The sequence below is a fragment of the Tamandua tetradactyla genome, chromosome 4, assembly GCF_023851605.1.
Source record: "Tamandua tetradactyla isolate mTamTet1 chromosome 4, mTamTet1.pri, whole genome shotgun sequence".
NCBI lineage: Eukaryota > Metazoa > Chordata > Mammalia > Pilosa > Myrmecophagidae > Tamandua > Tamandua tetradactyla.
In genome coordinates, this window is record NC_135330.1 from 193,734,219 (window position 1) to 193,751,563 (window position 17,345).

Below are 17,345 nucleotides of genomic sequence, written 5' to 3' on the forward strand. Positions count from 1 at the left end.
AGGACCAGGGGATAGAAACTGGACATGCCCTTTGTTGGGGCAGGATTCAATCCCCACCAGATGGGTATGGGGGGGAGTACTTGGGCTAACAGGTACAAGGGCTCCTGTGCTTAGGAGGCATTCAGTTTGTTCCTTCTTCTTGCCTTGGGGACAAATCATAGTGCTCCCCCCATTCAAGGAGCATCTGCCTTCAGGGTCAAACACACCTCAGGGTTCTTCCCTTGGGCACTCCAGCTTTAAGGACAGGCTTCAAGCTCTTTGAGGTTGCTAGGTTCTAAAAGGTGCACAGAGGAGTAGAAATTTGATTCCTGGAAATGATTTTGCAGAGGGCAGTCCCCAAAGGGGCTGGAACCGAATCAGAGCCCCTGCCTCACCCTGGCCCTATATGTGAGGGGAACGCTTTTAAAGCCACATACAGGGGACAGTTTGGAAGCCCACATGAAATTGTGTTTCTAATGGCTTTGGGGACCCTCTTCTGAATTTACTTTTTTGGAAGATCTTTGCAAAGTTATGATAAGAAATCCCACATGATTAGAATTCTGTTTTAATGTAGGCTTTGAGTGTCTGACACATGCAGCGATGGAATCTCCCAAGGCCACTTTAAGCTGGAATAGCAGTATCTTCTCACATTCCTTGGAGGTGGCAAGACTCCAAGGATGGAGCGGTTTTGAAATAACAAACAAGAGCACTTGCCTCTGTGTTCTTCCCCTCCTCCACTCTCTTTTGGGCCACAGTCATGGTAAGGGAAGGAGAGTTTGGAGTCTGACAGCATCAGCTTTCGCCTCTTCATACTTAAGAGGACTGGACACCTCCGGGGCTACAGTAAGATCATGTATGTAAATCAAAGTGCCTGACATTAAATAAGGGCTGTTGGTCTCCTTTCTCCCTCCCCAGAAGTATCTCTCTCCCTACCTTCTCAGTACATCCTTCAGGAGAAGACATTAAATCAGACTGTGACAGCAGTCCCAAGAAGCTGCAGAGCTTCCCACCCTTGGAGTCTGGGACCTGGCAGCCTCCCTTGCTGGTGAATGAGAGGCCACAGCCCACCATGGCACCCGGGTGGATGCGGCCAGGGGAACCTACGCGAACAAGTTATGAAGAAAAGCTCTTCCCTGTCTCACTCACAGGTACTGTTTAAAAGGACATTGTTTCCTCTTATTTTCTTGGCTAACCTTCAGCCTGAAATCTAGACTGAAAGCAAATGCTAAGTGCTAAGCAGTAGCGTGGAGACTGAAAAACGTGGTGGCTGTATTTTCCAGCTCTTCCCATCACGAGTCGAAGCTCCTTCCCTACCCCTTCAATCTGGGCTGACTTGACTGGACCAGCAGAATGCGGCAGAAGTGAGGCTGAGTTTCAAAGCCTAGGCCTCAAAATGCCTTGCAGCTTCCAGCGAGGTCCTCCTGGGATGTCCTCCAGTGAAGTCCTCGTGGGATGTCCCTGCCTCCTTGAGAGGAAGCCCTGGCTAGACCACCAAAGGATGAGAGAACAACCGAGAGGGAGTCCGGCCGGCAGCCAGCACTCAGGCCCAGTCAGGAGGCCAGATGGTGGAGGAGAAAGGCCCCAGAGGACACCACTGGGCCATACAGAAATACTGGAATATAGACTGAAAGCTTTATAGCAAAAATGTAAAAGTCCTTGAACTTAATAACTGTACTTCACATAGTTACCTTGAGTGAATATCCTTGTTCTAAAGAAATGCATAGGGGAGTTTTATATATTCAAGGGCTCTCAGATGTTTAGAATATACATCGATTAATAGATAGATGGATGGACAGGTGGATGGATTGAAAGAGAGATTTAGACGGACAGAATGGTGCAGTAGATATGGTAAAATGTTAACATTGGTGTATCTGGGTGTCTAGGAAGGGTTTCTGTGTAGGTTTTATGTTATTTTTTCAATTGTCCTGTAATTTGAAATTATTTCAAAATAAAAAGCTTAAGAGAAAAAAAAAAAAAAGTCAAATGACCGTGGCTGCAGGAGAGACTCAGCTGATACCAGCAGGAAAACCACCCAGCTAAGCCCCAGCCCAAATTTCTGATGCACAGAATCAGGAAAAAAAACCAAATCCTTGATTTAAGCTACAAAGTTTTGGGGCAGCTTATTACATAACAGTGGATAGCAAATACAAACGGCTATCATGCCGTGGCCTGGCAGAAACAGTGATTTGGTGGTGGGTGAAGGACATGCTCTTTCTATATTTGAAAGCAAAAGTACCAAAGCAGAGTTCCCACAATGTCAGGCTTTAAATGCCCCATAAGATGCCACTGGGGAGGAGCAACCTGGATTTCTGGTATTGCTCCAGAAGGGTCCTAGTACCCATGGTTCTGTCTGAGGGGTCCCGCTCAGACTGCAGCAGCAGGGACTTTCCTCATCAATGCGGCACAGAATCTGAGCACATCACTGCAGCCAGCTGAACCATCCTGCTCCAAAGGTAGCATTCAGCCACTCACATGGGGGAATGCTGATTCTGACAAAGGAAGCCCAGCTCCAGAGGCACAACTGGAGGCAAAACATCACGAGGCTTCAGAGAGCAGGTGGCAGGGCAGACTGCAGGGAAGGGGGATGGACCGAGGCCTGGGCGTGCCCAGGACAGGCCAATAATATGGACTCTATAAGCACGACTCTCTCTGAACCACACCCACCCTCGTGCACCTTCTTTTCGTCAATAAACTTTTCTCCAAAAAAAAGGACTCTGACAGCACTTGTCAATATTTAGATCAAGGGAAGGCTATGCGCTGTGTAGGGGAAGGCAGAGGAAGCAGACTACTAGCTTGATTGTCTAGACCAATAATTCAGTTCTGGCTCCAAATGACTATACCCACCCTACCCCCTTAGCAAAACACACCCACTCTCCTCTGAAGGCAATTTAGCTCTTTGGATGGGTGGCATGCCCCAAACCCTTCATCCCACAGCCTTACCCCACTGTGCTAACACCTGCGCTGCCCGACAGGAATTCCAGTTCTTCCTCCTCATGGCCCAGTGCCTCGCAGAGCCTGGCACCTGGGCAGAGCAGTGCTTCCCAAAGAACGTCCTCAGGGCCCAGCTGCGTGAGCATCACAGCCCTTGTAAGAAATGCGAATTCTTGACCGCACCCCAGAACTACTGAATCAGAAACTCTGAGGGTGGGGCCCTGCCAGCCACAGCGTAACAATCACCTCCAGGTGATTCTGATGATGCTAACATCTGATTCTCAACCTTGGCAGTGCTAAGCAATCAATGCCAGGAGGAGGTTCCAGTTAAATCGGCCAGGGGAGCAGCCAGGCCAGGAGTTTTAAAAGCTTCCCAGGAGACTAATGTGCAGCCCTAGGGAGAGGGAAGGGGTTTCACTGACATCGACTGGCAGACCAATTACGAATCAGGGTTCTGCTAAAGGTGCCCAGGAGTTTAAGTGTGTTTATATTTGCAAATAATAGAAGCCAAGGCTTTTCCTCTACACAAGGTTCACTTCAGGCCTTTTAACGAAAGAGTCTGACAGTCCTTTGGGCTCGCTTGTGCCAACCACATGGGTGGGTCTGTGGCTTGAAAGGAAATCCATTTACACTCAGCCCATTAAACAGAAGCTTAGAAAACCAGGCTGAGAGGCAGTGCCTGTGGGCACTGGAATAATCCGCGTAAAGACAAGTGTTTGCCAAGATCAGACAAGGAAGTAGGCAAGAGCAAAAGACGGAATTTCAAGCCAGGAGGAGGCACACGAAATGTGCCAGCCGCCACCGCACACCACCGCGACGGCGTCACCTCCTTGTCAACGGCAATTCAGGACGAGGGTACTTAGCACAGCTGGTTTTCATCACTGAGCGATTTTGTTTTGTCCCAAATGCCTTGTAGGATTTTTATTCATGGCTGAAGCATATATATTTAATGCCATTTCTGCTCATTTTCACCAAAGCTCATATTTCCTACCACGACCATGGGGCTGCCCGGGATTGCGTTACCCATGATCTGCTCCTCGAGACCAAACCTCGGCAGATCCAAGTGGAGTCTAAAGAGTCCTGGGGTAGGACTTGGGCGTCCCAGCAGGAAAGAGAGCACGAGAACAACGTGGGAGCCAGAGGAGGCTCCCAGCCACAGCACGTCTAGTCCCTGGGTCACTTGGGTTCAAGGTCATCACCAGGGTGACAGCAAAGCAGAACTAGACCCTGACACCAGAACGGATGCCGAGCCTTCAGCTCCGTGCTTCTGCCAACTTAATGGGCACAAGACTCAGCTGGGGAAAATGCAGTTTGTCATTCACTCAGCTCCCAGGTTGTCCTGCTGCTGCCAGGCCACCGGCCCACTGGGAGCAGGTTTCCAAGCATGTCATGGGGACGCACGTGCAGAGCGTGGGGGTCAGGGCTGGAGGGACCAACTTGAGCCCAAGCCACGGGATTCGGATTTTTAAGCACCTACCTTCCCCTTGAGAGGCTGGGCCTCCCAGGAAACTATTTGCATGAAGGGTTGAGGAGAGCCAGACTGCTCCCCCAACAAAGGCTCCCCTGGAAGCACGGTGGAATCCAACCATGACTAGTTCTGGGCATTCAGGGCTGCAGCCCAGCCCAGCACCTGGGGGTTCAGGTTTGAGTGTATGAGTGCATAAGTCAAACTGTAAGAAATGAGAGCCCCATTGTCTCTAAAAATTGTGTAAGACATGATAGCGGAAATCCAAATTGCCCTGGACAAAACTTCTGCCCAGGCTGAAGCACAGCTGTGGTGACTCAGAGGCCCCATTGAAGCGTAGGACACAATGGGGGTGGGGTAAGGTCCACGGGGCAGTTTGCTTTCTTTGCCTAGAGAGCTGAAGAGTCGAGCTGCCTTCCTACATCTCAGCCCTCCCTGCAGAGGACAAACACCCTCTATTGAGAGCTACCTTCTAAGGGATCCACTATAAACTGAGACCAAGGGGATAGGAAAGAGGTCATTGATCTACTGGAATCAATTCATATTGGCCCAGAGAGGTTTCTTCTTTGAAATGACAGTGTGGCCATGCATACATTCACTCACTCAGCCATTCATGCCCCCTTGTCCCAAGACCCTCTGCAGCAGGCAGGGGCTGGGGGGAGAACTGAGACATCTCCCCAAAGAGGGAGGATGCAGATATACAAAACAGCATGTCACAAGGCGAGGAGCACCAGGGGAGCCCTACGAGGGTTGGAGGTGAGCAGAAGAGACCACCAGTTCTGTCTGGGACCTACAAGGAAGCGCTCACAGAGGTGGTGATTTCGGGGCTGGATTCTGAAGGCAGAGGAGAAGGAGATGCAAGAGGAGTCAAAGAGTGTTCCAGGCAGACAGAGGCATGACGCGGTGATGGGTACGTGACCCATTCAAAGCAGTGTGAGTGATTTGTTTGACTGGAGGAGCTTGTGTCACTGTCACACAGGGTGTGAGGGGGGAAGTGGTGAAAGACGAAACTAGTACCGAAGACAGTACTGTTTAAGCCACAGCGGTGCAAAAGAAGGGAAGGAAAACTAAGCTTCTAACCAAATCTCTTGGTGTATTACAAAACAGTCAGAATTCTGAGGTTCTTAATTTAAACTCCTTATGGTATTTAAGCAAATAGAAGGTAATTGCACATACAAAAAAGATGTCAGAACCATAGAGATCAGTGGTTGCCAGGGGTGGGGGTGGGGATGAATGGGTGAAGTATGGGGGCTATTTCGGGCAGTGAAACTTTTCTGTATGATGTTGTGATGGTGGCTACACGGCACAATGCATTTGTCAAAACCCACAGAACTGTACAACACAAAGAGTGAACCCTAATGGAAACTAGGGACTTTAGTTAGTAACAATGCATCAATATCAGTTCATCAACAACATTGGTAACAAACGTGCCACAATAATGCCAGATGTTAATAACGGAAAACTGGCAGGGCAGGTGGATATATGGAACTCTGTACTTTCTGCTCAATTTTTCTATAAACCTATAAGTGCGCTAAAAAAAAAAGCCTATTAATAAAAAAAAGATACTGGATTTGCAAGAAATTTTAGCACTGTACTCATGCTATTTAACAAATGTTTAAGTATCTCCACTCTGTTGGGGGTAGAGGAAATAGCTTAAGAAGCAACGTTATCTATAGTATGAACATTAGGTTCTCTTTGTGAGTCTGCCCCAGCCAGCTGTTGTTGACCTTGAAAAAAAGTCACAAAACTTCTCTAGGCTGTTTTTTTCAACTCTGAAAGTCTGCTGGGTCTATGAGGTTCTATCTGGCTCTCCCAACGTATGTGTCAAAAGACAAGATCAAGTCTCTCTGATTCTTTCTCAAGAATCAGAGAAAGGACCAGACATCAGAAATGGCTTTTAAGCACCCAGGTTTACCAAGACTGATGGGAAATCCCCAGGAATTTTGACATCTTTCCACATCCGCCTGGCTGCAATGCAGGAAATCTAGTGCACTATCTTCGGCAGACTCAGTGGAACCATTTCCTCAGGGCACCCCCCCCTGCAGTGCCACTGGCTGAGCCAAAGGCTTTCCTCTCAAGTCCCCCCTCAATTATCCCATTCTCCCATTTCCTTTTTTTGGGGGGGTGGGGTGGGGATTTCAGTCACCTTTATTCATGGCAGACATTTTTGGTGGAGAGACTGCCTTGGAAATCTTTCTCCCCCATTACTTACAGAACCCAACTCCCATCTAAAGCCAGATTCTCTTTACTACAGTAACAGGCAAGATCATCTCATTTGCCATTTACTAGGCTTGAGCACCTCCTGCCTCAGTTTCACCCGGCCTTGCCTGGCAAGGGTGTAAGGACCTCCTAGCACCACCCACAGGCCCACTCAAAGTTGTTTCTGCACCTGGGGCATAACAGTCACTAATCCATTTTATTACTGGACAATTTTACTCTTCTGTTCCCATATGACTTATAAATAGGATACACTATTTCTTAGTAGTTTTATATATTTGTAATAAAATCAGTCAAGACTGGCAACATAGGAAACAAAAAAATCATACTCTGTTCATTCAGGATTTTCTCTGTCAAGAACTATACTATCCCTCAACTTCTAAAATTTTTCAAATGTTTGTTATATAAAGTCATTCTGCTGTGACAATCACATGAGTCTCCTCTGAGGCCAATAATACTGGCCTCTAGGTTTAGCATGCCTGACGCCACATTTTTGAGTGATAAGAATTTTTACCCCCTGGCTTCTATGAGCAATAATAAAATGGCTACTCTGAAAAAATTTAGCTAAGAAATTGTTAGATAAAATAGTAATTCTTAAGACCTCATCCTACTACAACAAAATCGTGTGTCATTTTCAGCCCAGCGACTGACGCGGGCTTATTGTCTCTTTGTCCATTTCTTTTTCCAAGGAAAAGACAGAGTAAGTGAATTTTAGAATCCTGCCAGAATTTTTATGGTAACCAGCACAGATGAGCATTGTAGGGTTCTACAGTATTAGAATCCCATGCAAAACTCTAACATTCAATTCCACTAGGCTATTCTGTTGTTTTTTTGTATTAAAAAATCCTAACACACTAAAGTAGCAGAAGTTACTTCTCATCGACTTTAGCATCTATTTCAGGGACTTAAAACAGAAATAGATCTGCAGTTTGATTCTGAGTTTTGGTAAGAAGTTAGTGCCAAATATTTCTGAATAAACAATTTTTAAACCTTTTTGGCCAGTTGAAAAATACTGCCAACCTACTATTCGGTGTTAGTTCAATAGCCACTTTGTGCTGAAAATTTTAAACCCTAAGCTCCTCAAAGATCAAACTTCACAAAATCTACTCATAATCAAAGGATTTACCATGTCTAAATTATACCCCTTTTTTTTTTAAACAGCAACCACTATAAAAAGAATGCCAGAAAAAAGCAACTTCACAAAATACACTAAAATATTTGACAATATTATGTACGAACTGCCAGAGTTTTAGTGTTTAGTTTTGTATTTAGTAACATGACTGACCAGGGTCCAAGATGTGAATTACCATGTTCAAGAAAAAGGGGGAAAAAATCACTCTGAAAACGAACAATACAGTATATAAGAAGGCACACTTTATAATATAAAATCTGTGTACACACAGTAGTTGCAAAAAGCCATTAGGTCTTCTCTTGGCTTGTGAAAAAGGTGTTCCAGATTTCTCTGTGAATTAGCAACCTTTCAGTTCTTTCACCCAGTGTCATGAGGTCTGCAATGTTTTTCTCCAGATCGTCATATCATCAGTTCTCCCACTGATTTCATCCCACAGAATTTGAAGTTTATCTTGCATCATTGCTAGAGTGTCTGCACTCCCAAGGCGAGATCCTGCGAGGTCTCTGGGCTGGCCTCGACCATCTTCCCCATTCCCAGCTTGGCGGTGAAGTCTGGGCCTGTGACCTACACTTCCATTTCCTTTTGCTTCCTAGATCTTATATAAAATCCAGCAATTTAACCAACAGCCTGCAATTTCCAAGCCATCCAAGTGTGTGAGGAATCAGCAACGATCCTGGAAAGCATCTGGCAAGAGATCTTGTCATTCCTTTATTGGCTTCTCTAATGTACTAAGGTCAATGGAGCAGAATGGATTGTTCTACTCTGTTAAATTGCTTAAGCCAAACCCAACAGCTGTTTTTATGCTTTTAACCACTCAGTTATATATTTTTACTTAAAAAAAAAAAAGAATGAAGCTGGTGTCATTTCAAATGACCTTCCTCCTGTACCCACAATGACAAATACACTGATGAATTATCCTGACTTGATAGTGAACATACTTTAAACCAAGCAATGGAACTAGGAACATGATATAAATGGACTCTCTTATATCAGCAAGCTTTACATTTAAAACCCCAAGCGCCAAGATAAGCTTCCCTCACTTTCTTTCCATTCCCATATCCCTTCTCACACACACCTCAATTTAAAGCATTACAGAAGCTACTTACTGTTGTTTGTCCTCTTCTTTTTTTTTTTTTTTACATGGGCAGGCACCGGGAATCGAACCCAGGTCCTTGGGCATGGCAGGCAAGCACTCTTACCTGCTGAGCCACCATGGCCCGCCCGTTTGTTCTCTTCTTGCCATTAAAAACAGATCTATTCCAATGCTGAATGATGCAAGCCAAGGTAAACCTCAGGAGTAACCTCGGTGCTAAATTTTTTTGGTCAATATAAACCCATTTTTCATAACATATTTTCAACTGCTGTGTTATATCCTTTCGGAGTAGATTTAGAAATGTCTTGATTTTGGAAAGGAAAAACAAAGTGATTTTTGGTTTGCTTCTAAGAAGTCACATAAAATGGGTTCAGGAACTCTTAGAATATAGTTAGTTTTGATCAAATAAGTAAATGTTATTTAAAAAAAAACAAGAAATGCATAAGGGTTTAAAATGACTGCATCCTCGGAAAAGTCAAATCATCTAGAGTTAAGAAGTAGTGTCTACTTCATAGGGCAGCCCCCAAAGCTTAGCTCTTTGCAAAACACAGCTCACAAAAGACCAAGTTAATTGGTTAGTCAGGTACCTTCTCTCAGTGCAAAAAAAAAAAAAGTAATGTGATCAGTGATAGCTGGGGAAACCCCGGTTTATTCTTCTAGCCCTGCTCTTGCATCATGTGGCTTATCATCCATACTGTATACAAATGTAGATAAGGGGGCCAGAAAAAAGCTAGAGACAGACAGTGTGTCATGCTATTTCTTGGATTCATTCATTGAATGCAAGATTTGGAAAAGTGCCTTAGAAGTCAACCATCTATATGCCTTCTGCTTTTTTACATAAGAAAACGAAAAACCCACGTGGTGATCACTAGAAAAGAAACTGGATAGACTAGCATAAAACTGATAGCAGAGAAAGAAAGAAAAAAAACAAGTCCTAAGTCCCTATTTTAACAGCTATTGAGGGAGTAGTCAGGTGGCTACCTGCAAGGCATCTGAAACAGGTTCCACCAGTGGGAAAACTATGCGGTCTCCTGAAGGTGCTAAATAATTATTTTAAATATGCAATTTACAAACACACCAAAAAAAAGTGTGGCTTCACAAACCTTGGAAAAAATGACAAAAATAGTTTCGCAATATTAGGTTTCTTAATGAGACGCTTATTGATATTTTATTGGAAATGTGTACTATTTTCTTATTTTTGGTATAAACTTATGATTAATTGGACTTCCCTCACAGATTTACAATTTAAGCATTTCCAGTGGTTATAGAAAATTGTAAACGTCAGCTGCTCAAGAGCTCAAGAAAACTGAGGGCAGAAAAAAAAAGGATCCGTGGCTTTAATTAATCATGGGCCTGATGCTTAGAAGTAAAAAAAAAGGGGGGGGGGCCTACTTGGAACCGGAGGAAAGGAGGACTGATACATTTTATGGAGGAAGAGACGGCAATGCAGAGCACTTGAAAGGACCCTAATTATGGGCATCTTTTTATTTCCCAGGATATATGGAAGAAGAGAAATGTACTCTTTGGGGGAAGTTCATAATCTTTTTGCGTCATTGACACACCGGTTATTTCACATCTTGGTGACCCAGCGCACATGCGCGCTCACATATTATTAATAACTGATAAATATTCAAAGGCTACAGCACCCGAAGGACTTAGCAATAGGTGGAAACCAATTCCTAGTAAACCCAAAGGGTCGAAAAGTGGCAGTCTGCGTTTCAGTTTGAATGTCTTAACGCGGTTTAGTCTTGAGCTGTTCGTTAACCAGCGGGGGGAAACCTGCGGGTTCCAAAGGCGCGCTTTGCCATTTCCAATCCCCACCGCAGACGGAAATTCCGGAGACAGTCAGGTAAAGGGGTTCTCGCTTCGCCCATGTTTGTCCCTCCTTCTTCCCGTAACACATATATAAATTTTTAGAACTCACAAAAGAGTTCCAAGATTTCTGTCCCATAAAATAAAATCTGAGAAGAAATCACGAGAGAGTTCCACGCGAGCTTCTGTAGCGCTCCCACCGATCGTAATTGCTCTGGTCGCAAACAGAACTAGAGGGTCAACCACATTTTGGAAGCAGAAATAAAGCTGCCTGTATTTATAAGAACATATCATTTCCCCCGACATTTTTTGGATTCACAGTAATTTGCCTAGATTTCCTTTGCATGATAGAGCAGCTTCTTGGGCAAGTTATTTAAACGCTCTATGCCATACATTTCCACATAAGTGACTTTTCAAAATGCAGAAAGATGTACTTTTTATTTGATGTAGTTATTTTAGCAACTTTCCCAACCTGTAGCCACTTCTCAGAAACCCTGCCTCCCGGTTTCACCAACTTAATTGGAATTATTTCTTGCTATTTAGAAACTGACGGTCTAATTGTCTTCCCACTGAGAAGGAATATTTAAATGCTACTGCCGTCTGGGCTTAACAAGCATTGTTATTATTATTATTATTTTTAAACATTTCAACCCTACTGACTTCAGGCCGAGAAACGTCGCAATGACTTTTTGTTTTATGTTATTATCTTTTATTTCACATTTTACCTTTTCTCCACGATGCTTAAAAGAAGGCGCTCCGAGATCCGATTCTCTGCGCCCAGGACCCGACTAGAGGGCGCGGCCCCCCGCGCGCCTGGGCAGAGACGACGAGTCCGAGCCCCTAAATCCTCCCGGGCTTTGCCTCCATGGCCAGGGCCAGCTCCAGACCAACTGCCCCTGGAAGCTCCTGGCCCCTGACGGCGCCGCCGCTGTTTGCCCTAACGCCTGGCAAAGGTAGACTTAGGAGGCGGAGCGGACCCCACGGCATCTTTTGGCCCGAATCGTGCTTTCTTTGCTCAGAATTTAAAGGCGAGGCTCGCAATTCAGAAACTTAGCGGTTTTGGGGTCCTCGGCTGCCCTCGTCCGTCCGGGTCACTCACATCGGCGACCTGGTCTGGACCGGTCACCGCCCGCCCGGAGCAGGGGCTCCGCCGGCTGACTGCGCGCAGCGCGCTCCGGCCCGCGGTGGGGAGGCGGCCCCTGTTCCCACGACAGCCCGGCTCCGGGACCCAAGTGGGGCGAGGGTGACAGCACTTGCCCTCTCCCGGGATCCGTCTGGTCCCCGCAGGCACGCGGTTCCCTCCGAGTCTGCTCTGCTCTTTCCCACTCTCGGGGATCTAGGTCGCGGCCGGTGACTGTCGCCAACGCCCGGCCCCGCACACTCCGCGGACCCGCACCAGGTCTTCCCGGGGCAGCTGCGAGCGCCGGCAGGTTCCGGTGCGCGACGACCCCTGGCGCCCGGAGCCTCCGCGGGCAGATCCGACCCGCGAGCCCGCAGCGCGAGCAGTAAATCTGGCCGCCGGGCCGAGAGGGTCGGAGAGGATGCGGAGGTCCTCCGGCAGCCGTTCCCCAGGCGCCGGCTCCGGGCACCCAACCGCCGGCGGAGGAGAAGGGCACCGCGGCGCAGGCGGGGCCCCACGGTGTGCTCCCCAAGTGCCCCGGGAGGCTCTCCCGGGGGCAGCCTCCCCTCCCGCCGGCCCTGCGTGAGGACACCAGGTCCACCTGGCCCGACCCACGGGGTCTGGCTCCCAGCCGCCCCATCCCGGCCCCGCCCGGCCCTGGCGCGCGCCCGCGGCTCACCTGTGAGAAGCAGACCGCCGAGCAGCGCGCACAGCAGGACCCCGGTGTCCCAGCAGCTGACCATGGTGAGCGCGACGCGGCCTGCTCGCCCGGTGCCCGCGCTCTCCGCGGGTCAACCACCCAGCAGCCCGAGCCCGCGCTCCTGCGCTCCGCCTCCGGCCCCGCGCTCCGGCCCTGAGCCCGAGACTTCCCTCTGCGCCGCTCCAGCGAAGGGGACGAGCACCATGCACCGGTAATCCTTGCAGCCTGGCGCCCGCTGGCCGCTGCGCCCGAGCCCCGGAGCCCGCTCCGAGCCGCCGCCGCCGCCGCCGCCGCCGGGGAGGAGCCGCGAGGAGTGTCCGCTCGGCGCGCTGCCCGAACTCCCGCGGACCTCAATTAAGAAGCGCCGAGGGCGGGGGCGATTTATAACCTTTCCCCAGCCCACTTCCTAGCCCGGGCACCTCCTTCCAGTGACGTCAAGGGGTCCCCCACCCCTCATCCGCCTCCCCACCTGCCCTCCTCTTCCTCCCGCGACCCGCTGCCCGACGGCTGGAGGGAGGGGCGGGAGGGCCGGGGGCGCGCGCGGGGCTCGGGAGCGCGGTCCCAGCAGGTTCAGGGTCCTTCCTCCCGCCTCCCGCCCCCACCCGCCTCCAGTCCATCGCGGTCAGGAAATCCTCGTAGGCTCCTCCGCCCCAGCTTACTCAGCTCGGGGGGCGGCCGGGGCTGGGGAGGGGAGAGGGCCGGAGTTTCACGCCCGACTCCGGGGCGGAAAGTCCGAGCGGTCGCCCCTCCTCCAAGCCAAGGGAAGTGGGCCGCGCCTCCGCGACGGTGTCCTTGGCACCGAGGAGTGAGGCCAAGTCGGGCGCCCTCTCCTTCCCTGCTTGTTCCGCGCCGCCCCGCCGCCCCCAGCCCTGCCAGACGGTCCGGAGCCGCGTAAAAAGAAGCCGGAGACCCTGGGCGCAGAGCATTTGGCTGGAAGCGCCCCGAAGTGGGGGGCTGATGCCTGCCTGGCACCTTAGAGCCCAGGGCGAACACACTTGGGTCCCCGGGGAGCGCGTCTCCGTCTTTTTTCCCCCCTTCCAAGTCATTTCCTCAACTCTCTGCTTCCTAAAAGCAAAACAAGGAATAACGTGATAATACCTTTAAAAAGGCGGAGGCGTGAAACTGCTCCTGCAACTTATAAGGGCTGAGCGCTTGAACTTTAGTCCCTAAATCTCCTTGCTGGGTGGCGGCTGTCTGCGCACGACGGGAACAAACCAGTTCAGTTCACTGGGGGCACTAGATCACTCGCGATGACATTAATTCCACATTGTCGCTCCACGAAGTCTCTGTTTACCTCCACGGCTAAAACCGTTCCGGCTCCGCCGGGCACCCTAGTCTTGTCTCTGTTAAGTAGCGCTGGTTTAAAAACGTAATTCTTTTTGGAACCTGCCAGGTCACGATAAAAGGACTGTACTGGCTTCTGCACCGGGCCAGCGACTCTTCCCGAGCGGCTGGACCACCGCCCTGCCTGGGGAAGGTTGGGCAATGCCCAGTTGCCACATCTGTGGGCAGCACGGCCCGCGGCGAGGCCGCAGCACCCCGCGGCCCCCGCAGGAAGCCAACGCACGTATGCGCACCTGGAGGCCCGGCGCCCCCGGCCTGCGCGCGGCGCGGAGGAAAGGCAGCCCCTGCGCACCGACGGGGCTCGTCTGCCAGCTTCTTGCCATCTCTCTCCAGCTTGTTTCCAGCGCCTCGCCACACTATTGCCCTCCGGGTTCTCCCTGGCTCCTTCTCTTTGCCACCTCTAAACCTGTCTCCTACAAAGCCGCAGGATTGCCCGCGTTCATCCCCCCCCCCAGCCCCGGGCACAGCTCCGCCTCCCCACCCAGCCAGTCCTACCTCTTTTCAGAGCTGCTTGTCGCTTCCACCGCCTGTCCAAGGTGCGGCTGTCCGCATCCCCCTTCTCCAGCACCTCACAGGGTCCAGGCGTCGAGGTCGGGCCTCAAATATTCCGAAGAAAAGACGTCGTCTCCGCCTTGGAAAGGGCTTCGAATTTGACGGAGAGGCAGAGTGAGAATTACAATGCTGGGGGGTGGAAGGGAGTGCTGACTACACAACGGAGCAGAAAAGACAAGGCACAGAGAATTGCCCAGGAACGCAAGGAGAGGCTTGAGCTGTCTGTGGGGAAAGGGGACCTGGAATCCCTATTTCCGTAGTGCAATCTACAAAAATTTAATGCAAACTTTAGAATTTTTTTTGCATGGACAGGCACCGGAAACGAACCCCGCGTGGCAAGCGAGAACGCTGCCTGCTGAGCCACTGTGGCCCGCCTATTAATGCAAACTTTTAAATACTGGTTTTTTGGGGGGAGGGGGGATAACTTTGTTTTTAAAACACACCGAGAAACAACTCTTCCCAAACCTGCTGCCAGGAATGAATTTGACAAACTTTATAATTGGGTAAGCAGATCTAAGATGCTAATCGACAATAATACTTTACCTTAAGTTTAAAACAGTTATGGTGGTAAGGGGTACAGTATGTATGGACCTTTTTCTTTCTTCTTTTTCTTTCTTTTTCTGAATTGATGCAAATGTTCTAAGAAATGATCATAGTGATGAATATACAACTATGTGATGATATTGTGAGTTATTGATTATATACCAAGAATGGAATAATCATATGGTAAGAATGTTGGTGTTTGTATGTTGTTATGTTTAAAAAAAATTAAAAAATTAAAAGACAAACTTCACATAAAAGACCTTCAAAAAAGCAAAACAAACCAACCAAACGAAAAACAGTCATGGTGTATGCTAACAGATTTACACAAAGACCATTCCGCAGTAAGGGTGGTCCCCTCAAATACCCCAATTATCCCTTTGGAAATTTGCTGGCTTCTGATTATATTTAGCATTTTGAAGAGTTTTACTACTTCCTCTTTTGTGAGCCTCCTAACAAAAAACTCAAAATGCTACAAGTTGTCACAGGGTTTTGTTAGTGATTTCATTTACCTGAGGTGTAAGGAAGGAAAGCATAGCTGTCAACCTCTCCTCGGAACAGAGAACACCATTGAGTGAGAATGGGCTACAGCCCTCTCCTGCTAAGCCACAAATGAAAGGGGTTTTATAGATAATGGTGATGACAAAGATCAAATTCAACGCGCCTGGTGGGTATAAAAAGCTATTGAAGTGGAGTATCTACCAGCTTCCTGCTCCCGTACAAAAGACCATTTCATCTCCTGCCTGGTTGGCAAAACCAGACTCTCTCGTTATCAGCTACAAACATTCTCTGGAGGATTCTTCCCAGTCCCCATTCAGAACCCAACTGGTACAACCAACAGCTTTAGTTTTCAAACCTGGGGCATCAGTGTGACAGGAGGTAAGCCAGGGTCTCATCTTCCCATCATAGACCAAGCAGGCAAATGAGGCTCAATCACAGTTCCATCCCCACGTGGGCTAGTTAGCCTTATACAAAATAATAAAATAGACTCCATGGCTGCATTGTCCATACTATAAACATAGAAGGTATATCTCAAGATTCAAATGACCTTACAAGACGGTTCCGTGTTATATGAAAAATAACTCACAATACTGCCCATTTCATAGTTTCAGTTTCCTTGATCTACGAAGCACAATCCCAAACCTTTTGTAGAAAGATCACTGAGTTCACCAGGTGGGCACATCTATGGTTTTGGTTGTGAGACATGTATAAGTCCACTGATGCAAAAATCTCACTCATGGCAACCTGCCGTGGTGGCTGAAAATTCTCCATTTCCAAAGAACATAAACACACGGTACTGGTCTTAAAAGAAATGTAAGGGTGGTGCACCTGGGGCTCAGTGGCAGAATTCTCACCTGCTGCTGGAGACCCAGGTTCCATTCCTGGAGCCTGCCCATGTAAAAGAAAGGGGGGAAAAAGACATTTAACCCATTTACTGAGCTAATTCATGGATTTCCTTTATCACATCCTTTTCAAATAGCCAGCCAGCTATGCTCCAGTATCTTTAAATGGAAATGTATCCAGCATTCAAACACCCACCTCCTGTGCCTTGGACATCCTCGCCTCTCTAGGCTCAACGTCCTGGCTCCTTTTGTCCTTTCCCAGATGACTTGTTCTTTAAATCCCCTCCAGCTCCTCTCAGCAGTTCCAGTTCATCAGTGTCACTCCAAGTGAGAGACTCAGGATTGAAAATGCCTCGGAACTATGATTTTCCTCCTCCTAGAGATTTGGAAGAGTAGAGGTGAAAGAGGAAGGGAAAGTAGCTCAGCTGGTAGAGCACTAAGGTTGAGGGGGAAACCTCCTCCTAGAGGTGTAAAAGATGGGGCCAGTGCCCACAGTGCACCCACCTGTTAGATGGGTGCAGGCATGGGGCCAGGAACTCCCTCTCTCCTCTAGGGTTCCACAGGCTTCAACCCGTTCCTGACTCCCTGCTCCTTTGTAGAGGCTGCTTACTGCTGCTGTGCCTCTAAGATCTCATTTTGATTTATCTGGTTTCTGGCTGCGTTTTGAGGCTGTGGATCCCAGTCCTGGAGTCCTGGCTGGCCCTGCTCCTACATTTAGTCCCCAGGGACTGTGACACAGACACTACACGTCTGCTATGGCAACCTGAGATCAAAGGAGCATTTTCTGTTGACCACTTCATACTGGAGCCTCTTAGGGAGCTTGCTGTTGATTCAAATCCCTCAGGCTTTTTCACAAAGGCTCTTGTCTGCCTGTCCTTGTACAGCCATAGCTGTTGAGGACTCAAATGGCAGACCCTTAGAATCACTTCTACTAAACTTCTTTTTTTGGTTTGGTCCATTTTTCCAGCCTGTTGACATCTTTTTGGTTTCTAATTCTTCCAAGCAGTGCATTTTCTATAACTCCTGCTTCAAATTATCCATAAATATGATTTTAAAAATGCCCTGAAAAAGTTATTTAGCCTTTTATGAATAAAGAAATCTGCAGAGGCTGAATAAA

At 48.5% G+C, this 17,345-nt stretch overlaps 1 protein-coding gene across 3 annotated transcripts in view; it reads right to left on the minus strand.

The window, feature by feature from the left end:
- The window catches only part of FLT1 (fms related receptor tyrosine kinase 1), a 170,208-nt gene extending 153,765 nt beyond the window's left edge, over positions 1 to 16,443 (minus strand). For 2 of the 3 annotated variants that reach the window (XM_077158938.1, XM_077158936.1), the window contains exon 1: positions 12,429 to 12,557. In XM_077158938.1, the coding sequence (XP_077015053.1) occupies positions 12,429 to 12,492 (64 nt within the window). In that variant the 5' untranslated portion in view covers positions 12,493 to 12,557. Of the gene's footprint in view, positions 1 to 12,428; positions 12,558 to 16,424 lie in introns of those variants that run through there. The other variant, XM_077158937.1, reaches the window with a different exon arrangement.
- Positions 16,444 to 17,345: the final 902 nt, after the last annotated feature.